We start from the raw sequence: 9,681 nt of genomic DNA, 5'->3' as shown, positions 1-9,681 counted from the left end.
GAGGCGAATGCCAGCAGCAAACCACTGAACTGAGAATAGGTCCCCCGTTGAAGGAATCAGAGAAAGAACTGGAAGAGGTTGAAGGTGCTCGAGACCCCAAAAGTACAACAATGTCAAGCAACCAGAGCTTCCAGGGACTAAGCCACTACCTAAATACTATACATGGACTGACCCTGGACTCTGACCCCATAGGTAGCAATGAATATCCTAGTAAGAGCACCAGTGGAAGGGGAAGCCCTGGGTCCTGCTAAGACTGAACCCCCAGTGAAGTAGACTATGGGGGGAGGGCGGCAATGGGGGGAGGGTTGGGAGGGGGACACCCATAAGGAAGGGGAGGGGGGAGGGGGATGTTTGCCCGGAAACCGGGAAAGGGAATAACACTTGAAATGTATATAAGAAATACTCAAGTTAATTAAAAAAAAAAACTTCAGGAAAAAAAAACGATAAAAAAAAAAAAAAGAAAACTTAGGTGACAGCAAATGCTGGCGAGGATGTGGAGAAAGAGGAACATTTCTCCATTGTTGGTGGGATTGCAGACTGGTACAACCATTCTGGAAATCAGTCTGGAGGTTCCTCAGAAAATTGGACATTGAACTACCTGAGGACCCAGCTATACCTCTCTTGGGCATATACCCAAAAGATGCCCCAACATATAACAAAGACACATGCTCCACTATGTTCATAGCAGCCTTATTTATAATAGCCAGAAGCTGGAAAGAACCCAGATGCCCTTCAACAGAGGAATGGATACAGAAAATGTGGTACATCTACACAATGGACTATTACTCAGCTATCAAAACCAATGACTTTATGAAATTCATAGGCAAATGGAGGGAACTGGAAAATATCCTGAGTGAGGTAACCCAATCACAGAAAAACACACATGGTATGCACTCATTGATAAGTGGCTATTAGCCCAAATGCTCGAATTACCCTAGAGGCACAGACCACATGAAGCTCAAGAAGGATGACCAAAATGTGAATGCTTCACTCCTTCTTTAAAAGGGGAACAAGAATACCCTTGCCAGGGAATAGGGAGGCAAAGTTTAGAACAGAGACTGAAGGAACACCCATTCAGAGCCTGCCCCACATGTGGCCCATACATATACAGCCACCAAACTAGATAAGATGGATGAAGCAAAGAAGTGCATGATGACAGGAACCGGATGTAGATCTCTCCTGAGAGACACAGCCAGAATACAGCAAATACATAGGCGAATGCCAGCAGCAAACCACTGAACTGAGAACGGGACCCCCGTTGAGGGAATCAGAGAAAGAACTGGAAGAGCTTGAAGGGGCTCGAGACCCCATATGAACAACAATGCCAAGCAACCAGAGCTTCCAGGGACTAAGCCACTACCTAAAGACTATACATGGACTGACCCTGGACTCTGACCTCATAGGTAGCAATGAATAGCCTAGTAAGAGCACCAGTGGAAGGGGAAGGCCTTGGTCCTGCCAAGACTGAACCCCCAATGAACGTGATTGTTGCGGGGCGAGCAGTAATGGGGGGAGGATGAGTAGGGGAACACCCATAGAGAAGGGGAGATGAAGGGGTAGTGGGATGTTGGCCTGGAAACCGGGAAAGGGATTAACAATCGAAATGTAAATAAGAAATACTCAAGTTAATAAAGATGAAAAAAAAGAAATTTAATATAATAAATGTAAACTGCTACTCTGAAAGCAACTAAACTTTGTTCAAAGACCTGTGTAAAACGAAGGTGAATGGATTTGAAAATTTAAAACTATGATATAAGAGATAGTAGTAAACCTATGTTTGACACAACCTAATAAAAAGCAAGTTGACAAACTGATCTCGTTTTCAGTACATTCACATTATTTTGCTGCTAGATATGAAATGGATTTTATCTGAAGTAAATCAAAGTTAAGACAATATACATCCTGGTAGTGAACACGGTTGATTAAATATCTTTTTGGTGAAACCCAGGATTATCTTGCCTTACACTACTGGGTTCTTAGATTACAGTTGTATAGCATTAAGCTTGGCTTAAGATGAATCATTTGTGTCATACTAGTTGCTATCCATATTTGTGAATGAGAGGTTATTTCTGAACCTTTTATAGGATGGACTAAACAAGTAATATAACATATTTTTTTTATTTTTATTAACTTGAGTATTTCTTATATACATTTAATATAACATATTTTAAGATATAACTTCTATGAACAATACCAGCAATCTACAAAAAACGTTAAAACAAAAGACTTCCAGTAATTTTATGCCAAATTGTCAAGATAGCCTTGACCTGTAAGAAGGGTCTACAGAAAATTATTAGATTTCAAATTAGTCACCCCCACTGAGGTAGACATGGTTTTATTTGCGTTACCGAGTTTGTAGAAACATTTCAAGTGTTTTATTAAACATGCTCTTTTTTCTTCCTTCTAAAAAACATTTCTGGCAGTTATCTTGAATTTTAAGTGTTAGTTAACAGCCAGAATGAGGAAAATGACTGTCAAATAATTTTCCCTGGGATAAGGGAGGAGCAATACAATTACAAAACAATTAACCATGATTGTGGGAATAAGAGAGAAATAAGCATGAAGAGCTACTTTAATAGACCAAAGAAGGGGGTGGGAGTATTTTAAAACCTAGCTTCTATATAGTTGTGGTTTTGTTTGTTTTGAAATTCTTTTAAAGATATAGAGAATATCCTGTAGAGAAAATAAAATGAAGTTTTTCTTCTGTCTTTTAATGTGCTAGAGCAGTGATCCTCAACCTTCTCAATGCCCCTGTAATACAGTTCCTCACGTTGTAGTGACCCCCAAACTATAGAATTATTTTGTTGCTATTTCATAATTATAATTTTGCCACTTTTCTAAATTTGAATGTAAATGTCTGATCAGCATGATATCTAATATGTGACCCTCCCCAAAGTTCTTGACCCACAGGTTGAGAGTCACTGTGCTAAAATGTTTCCATTTTAAATGAAGGTTTGTGAAGAAAAACCTATAAGGAATTAGTTCTACAAACCCTGGAGAAGTGCAGTGAGCACCTGAAGGGACTGAGGTTGAGTAGTGCTCTGAACACTCTCCTGCGCTGCCACAGGGGGATTTCTAAGGAACGAACTTAAAAAGTCCAAAATATTTGACATATTTATATCACTTAGGCTAAAATGCAGTTGACAGTGTTCAAAGAATTAATCTTGTATGGAGAAATATTTTAAACACATCCTCAGATGACTTTGTTGTAGATATGACGGGTTTTCACAGTGATGAAATTTTTAACTGAAATGCATGAGTATATTGAGTGATTTACAAGATGATTCTTAAAGAACTGTGACAATGAAAATATGTTTAATTGAAACAATGTCTGTTATATTGTAAACAAATTGCCAGAGATCTATTTCATAATTTGCAAGTTGTGGTATTCGAAATGTTGTAGGGTATTTTTTACTGCCCCTTATTATACTAAAAAAATTAAATATATATTTCCAATCATATTATGTATAATCTATATAAAACAAATGTGAAATTATATAAAATTACAAAGTGGTTAGATCTATTAAAACATAAAGCATATACAGAAACACAAGATGATAATAATACTACATCTGGAACACTTGCAGGCCTGGACCAGCTTAAAGAGGCAAACTTATGATATCTTTGAGTATAGCCATTAAATAATGCACTTTTCTTGCCCAACAGGACAGCTAACACGTATTTTTAATATTTGAAAATTCTTTAGGCATTTACTGAGGAAATAACTTTGAATGTCACTAAGGTTGATTATGGAAATGAAGTCAATAAAATGTACACAAACACAAAACACATATATAGACAGACATGAATATGTATACATTTATGGGCCAATCTATCTACTTCAATATACACATGAGTCAAGACATAAATCAAGTACCAACAGCCAAGGAAAATATTTTAAAAGTATCTTTAATGACAGGAAATGAAGCTCAGGAGTCTTTGCGCATATACACACATACACACACATGTGAAAAGCAGATATAAAAACAGTATGTACATTATAATATACATATATGACAATGTATAAGAACAATACTAGAGAAATGAGGATATGTCTCAGAGGTTACCGAAAAACACTGGGCACATAGAGATGAATACAATTCAAGAAGGCATGGGGGTCCTTAGGATTGATTGCTGATAGCATTCTAGCATTCCATTTCTTCTGTGAAATCATCGGCTTAGTAATTTTGTTTTTTCCTGCAACATAGCTGTTTTATTTTTCTGGCAAGAGGGAAAAGGGAAGGAAGCAGGAACGCAGGAAAGGGGTGGTAAACAGCATTCAATTCCAGTGAAACAGCCAAAACAGTGAAAATGCCATTTGCAGCTCACGAGATTGACCAGGCACGTGCGCACGCGCGCGCGCGCGCGCACACACACAGAAAGAGAGAGAGAGAGAGAGAGAGAGAGAGAGAGAGACTGAGTCAGGTACAGTGGACCATGAGACTGCAGGGGACATGAGCATACCGTTTTGTTTTGTTTTGTTGTTTTGTTTTGTTTTTTCTTTTTACTAGCTGCACTGGCTGGCTGGCACAAATACAAAGTGGTACAATGCTTATGAAAGGGAGCCTTTTGGCAACACACAGGGAAAGTCTTTGAAACGTCTATATGTGGATCCTGCAAGTCCACAGTTAAGGAGAGAGCATCCAGGATGCTAGCCTAGATTGGCTTGACAAGGAAGGATTCACTCCTCAGGGCACACAGTGTTGGTTTTAAACACAGGGAAAGAACTAGGCACCACCTGAATGTCCAACAATGCAGGAATGATTACAGAAATGTTAAGGTCCATGGATACACAGGAGCACTCTGCAGGCACTGAAGATGACGGTCCATAAGCCTGTTGAATAGCATGGTAAAGAAGTTCAACGCGTTGATTTCTGTTTGGTTTTAGTCGCTGGAAAAAGCAGGTTAAGAAACACCACATACATGAACCACTCTACAAGAATGTTAGAAGGGAAGTGGGGTCTGGGGCGAGAGGGAGAGAGCGGGGAGCAGAGAGCCTGGAAAAACAGCACACCAAAGAAGATAGAGCTTCTCTCTGGGTATTAGGATGGTGGGAAGCAATTAGACTCTTGCTTCTTTCTCCCACATCAGACTTCCTTCTCCTTCTCCAGACATTTCTACCATGAGTTGCATCACCTGTGCAGTAAACAAAGAGACAGAAAAAACGCTTTTAAGAAACAGACCGACCACCACCGGGAGAAGAGGCAGCCTTTAACCTCTCCAATGGCACAGATTAGTGGGATTATGCTCTAGCAAGGGGCCCTTGCTGGGGTTGGGGAGAAAGGGAGGGAAGGAGAGGACAGAAGAAGAGAGGAGCTGAGAGCAGAGAGGGGATGGGGAAGCTAGCTAGCTCTGAGGGGGGTGGGGGAAGGAGGGGGAGGGGAGAGAGAGGGAGAGGGCAAGAGAGGGAGGGAAGGAAAGAGGAAAAGTGAGCAGGGAGGGGTGAAGGGGAAGGGGGAGAGAGAAACCTGCACTCCCAATACAATACACTGCTGGTGGGTTGGGGGGTGGGGGGCTGTAAACGGGGTGGGAGCCAAGATTTGGCTCTACTGGCTGGGTCCTGGGATGTCTTCTTCATCGGAAGGTGGCCTCGTCATCCGAGTCGTCGTCGAAATCCTTGAAGTCAGCGCTGGTGGACTGGCGGGCCCAGGCTCCCCTTTCGGCCTCCCTCTCCTTGTGGGACTTGAATCTCCCCACGAAAATCTTGCGGTAGTTCAGGAACATGCCATTCAGCGCATCTATGGCCCGCTCGGCCGACTCCTGCTTCTGGAAGTGCACGAACCCGTAGCCCTTGGGCCCCTTTTCGTCACAGGCCACCTTGCAGGACAGGATGTTGCCAAAGGCCGAGAAGATGTTGTACAGCGCCTTGTTGTCGATGGTCTTGCCCAGGTTCTTGATGAAGACGTTGCCCACCCCGCTCTTGCGGAGCGACGGGTCCCTCTGGGACCACATGATGCGCACTGGCCTGCCATTTATAACGTCAAAGTTCATGGTCTCCAGGGCCCGCTTGGCGTCCACCGGTTGCTGGTAGTTGACATATGCGTAGCCCAGAGAGCGCCGGGTGACCTTGTCCCGGCACAGGCGGATGGACAGGATGGGCCCGGCGGGGCTGAACTTCTCATACAGCATGGACTCGGTCACCTCGGGGTGCAGGTCGCCCACGTACAGCGAGGCCGTGGGAAAGTCTGGGTTCCCATCGTCCGAGCCCCCGGCCGCCGCCTCCTCCTCTTCTGCAGCCAAGGCCGCCGCCAGCTCTTCGTCCATATCCACCCTCCCGTAGGAAGGCGACGCCGCAGCCTCCGCCAGGCTGGCCTCCTCAAGGCTGGCCTCCGCCAGGCTGGCCTCCGTGGCTGCCACCGCCGCCGCCGCGCCGCCGGCCTCTGCCTTTTCCCGGGCCAGGGCCGCCGCCGCCGCCGCCTCCCCCAGGCTGGCCTCCGCCGCCGCCTCGGCCTCCACCTCAGCCTCCACCTCCGCTTCCGCCTCCGCCACGGAGGCCTCCGCCACGGCCTCCGCCACGGTCGCCGCCGCCGCCTCCGCCGCCGCCGCCGCCGCCGCCTCCGCTGCGGCGACCTCGGCCGCCACTGTCGCCGCGGACGCCACGGTCACCGCTGCCGCCGGGCCGCTGCCGCGACCTCCCTTCCCGGGAACTGAGGGGGCGGAGAGGCGGCGAGGGCCGGTGGGCGCCGGAACGCCGGCCGGGGGCTCGCGCGGCGGCTGCGGACCGGGACCCCGCTCTGGCCGAGCGGCCGGGAGCGAGCGAGTCAGCCCGGGTGGCGAGCGCCGGCCGGGAGCGCGCAGAGCCGAGTCTGTCTCCGCAGCCCGCAGCCCGCAGCCTGCCGCCGCGCTCGGTCGTGGGCTGGCTGGCGTGCGGGGCGCGGGCGGGAGGGCGGCGTGGGGTTGGGGGCGGGGGGTGTTGGCGTCTGTGGTCCGGGCAGCTGGGAAGGCTTCTGTCTCTTTGGTTCCCCCTGTGGCTGCTGCGGGGCTGCGGGGCTGCGGGGCTGCGAGCGGGCAGCGCGGGGGCGGGCTGAGCCTGGGCTGGGGTACCAGTGCGCAGCCTCTGGGGCGCCCACGCTCTGGGCAAGAGGATGACAGGGACCGGGCTGCATGCTGGACCTGAGGATTCGGGTTCCCTGTCTTTGGCCGGATGGAGGGCTGTCAGGGGGTGGGGCGCTGGGGGTGCCCCTTCCCCCATAAGGGAAGGTTGCCATGATTCATGTGAGAACCTTGGGAGAAAGGGTGGGGTGGCCTTGAAGATAGGCAGGCCCTGACTGAAGGAGCCTAGAAGCAATGTTCCAACATGGAGGGGGGGGCTTCCCCTCGAAAGACGCACACACACACACACACACACACACACACACACACACACAGTGGAGCAAGAGCATTCTCTCTATATATAATTCTGTAGGTGTCTGTTTGTCAATTGCTGACTGGCACAGAGGCACTAAAGCACTGCTGTCAATTTAATTCTGTGTGGCTCTGTCTCTGGATCTCTCTCTCTCTCTCTCTCTCTCTCTCTCTCTCTCACACACACACACACACACACACACACACACACACACACACACTCACACACACTCACATGTCACCACCACCACTGCCACCCAGGAAAGCATGAGTCTTCCCATCTCCCCACACAGCCTGCTGAGCCATTTTCTGAGCCTGCTACCCTTCCTGCCCTCACCCCAACTCAGTAACATTTCCAAGGGAGAGAATAAAGAATGCTTGCTCATTCATAACATCCTGCCACACATACTCGAAGCCTCTTCCAGGCCCTGGGCAAACACAGGTCTGGAAGACAGGGGAAGGTGGGCTGCCTTTGAGCTGATCCTGGACTGCACACTGCACCCCACTCCACCCTCTGTCTCTCCTTGGCTCTGCCCTGCCAAAGGGACTGCTGTAAACCTAGGGTTCTACACAGTCTCAACCCCCACTGACACATGGGAAGTGAAATCAAGTGCACCTGGGCTCTAGGGCAGCAGCCCCCCATGGTAAGGTAAAGAAAGCCAAACCTGGGCTGGGCAGGTTGGGCATGGGCTGAGAAAGGCCAGGTCCAGAGCCAGGCACTTGTTGACTCTTGGATGTATGCCTTAGAGATTCTGACTTTTCTGACCGCAACCAAGAAGTGCACACCCCTACACAGATGATGAGTGAGAACAGGACCTGAAATCTCACCTTAGGATGAAATGCAGAGACCCCAGTCACCAGCTAGTGAATGCTTCTGGCACTGGGGGCTGTGTAAAAAAAAAAAAAAACAGTGTGGACAGCAATCAGTCGATACCTACTCACTGCTGGAGTGGAGAGAGCGATGAGAGAGGGCACACTGAAGTAATGTCCAAGGGGACAGGCAAGCCGACATCCCTCAGATTATAGATCAACAGAGACTGGGGTCCCCAGTCCTTCAGAAAGGAGGACCAGATGTTGAGCATTCTGCTAGGAATCAGGGGCAGCTGTGCTGAATAGAAAATGCCCAAGAACCCAGTGGTGTGGACAAAGTCCCCAGAAACATAGGTTGGAAGAGAGCTAGGGCTCTCTAGCAATAGCTTTATCACACTTCAGCATCTGTGAGGAAAGGAGCCATGTGATCAAAACAGTAGAAAGTGATTTGAACATCAGTGTGCGTACAAGTGTGGCAGCCCACACACAAATCTGTGGCAGAACATAAAGAAAACTGTCAGACTGAACTAGCTACAAAGGAGACAGACATAACTTGCCCAACTCTGTCTGCACTGCCAGTTCAGGAATAGGGTCTCACGTTTACCATGGACCACTGGCACAGGAAATACTAAGCAACCAAATAAAAATGCCCAAACTGTGGTGTCTTACCTCAGTACTTCTTGACTCCACTACAGTAGCCCAAGCTGCCTCTTTACAGAACAGAATTGCTCAGCCCCCAGACTACTGACTTTTATTTAATGGATTTCCCGTGAAATGTAATGGATGGGGGTAAGAATAGGGGTTTTCCTCTTGACTTCTTCATACAAGTGTCAGTACAGTTTTTTCTTTCATCATGCCCCCTGCCATCTGCCATGCCCAGTTCTATGCAATGCATCTGCTTCATGCATTCTCCATTTATTCCCTACACTCTTAAAATCCCATCATGAGTTTGCACTATGTTTTCTCCAGAGGTTCATCTCCAGAGGCACCCCTAGGCTCTTCCCACTTCTTGGCTATGGGTCATAGCACAGCCGACCCCTGAGTGCACAAGTAGCTCTGTCCTCTGTGGGCTTATAGTTGTTATGACCAACAGTGGCAAAGCTGGGCCATAGGGTAGCTCTTTTTCTAGCCAGTGAGGAATCGCTATACTCATTCCCATTGTGGTCTTGCCAGTTCACACTAAAGCCACTTTCCCTGTGACCTCCTCGAGATTTGATGTGCTCTGCTTCCTTCACAGTGGTGATTCGGACTTGGGTTACTGAATGCCACAGTTTTCTATGTGATTTCCTGCTGGCCGAGGAGGGTGAGCACTGTTTCAAGTATTTATTGTCCATTTGAGCACAGTATCTCTGTGATCAGACTTTAGAGTCTATGGAATTTCACAAGCCAGCACATGTTTGGGTAACGTCACCGAAATCCACCCTGTTTATATAAGTAACAGTGCTTTCTCTAATGGCAGAAGACACACAGGCCAGGGAAACACAAACTCGAGATAGTGACCCTGTGGGCCATGAGGAGGAAGGAATT

General features: G+C 47.8%; 1 protein-coding gene across 1 annotated transcript; it reads right to left on the bottom strand.

Annotated features, from left to right (window-relative positions):
* Positions 1-3,890: 3,890 nt before the first annotated feature.
* On the bottom strand, positions 3,891-6,562 carry Pabpc1l2a (poly(A) binding protein, cytoplasmic 1-like 2A). Its single transcript, NM_001401124.2, has one exon. The coding sequence runs from the start codon at positions 6,262-6,264 to the stop codon at positions 5,575-5,577; it is 690 nt and encodes a 229-aa protein (NP_001388053.1). The 5' UTR covers positions 6,265-6,562; the 3' UTR covers positions 3,891-5,574.
* Between the last annotated feature and the right edge of the window lie 3,119 nt (positions 6,563-9,681).

Source organism: Rattus norvegicus, chromosome X (assembly GCF_021556685.1).
Source record: "Rattus norvegicus strain SHRSP/BbbUtx chromosome X, alternate assembly SHRSP_T2T, whole genome shotgun sequence".
NCBI lineage: Eukaryota > Metazoa > Chordata > Mammalia > Rodentia > Muridae > Rattus > Rattus norvegicus.
Note: the sequence above shows the minus strand (reverse complement) of the source record. Positions and strands in the feature narration are given on the sequence as shown.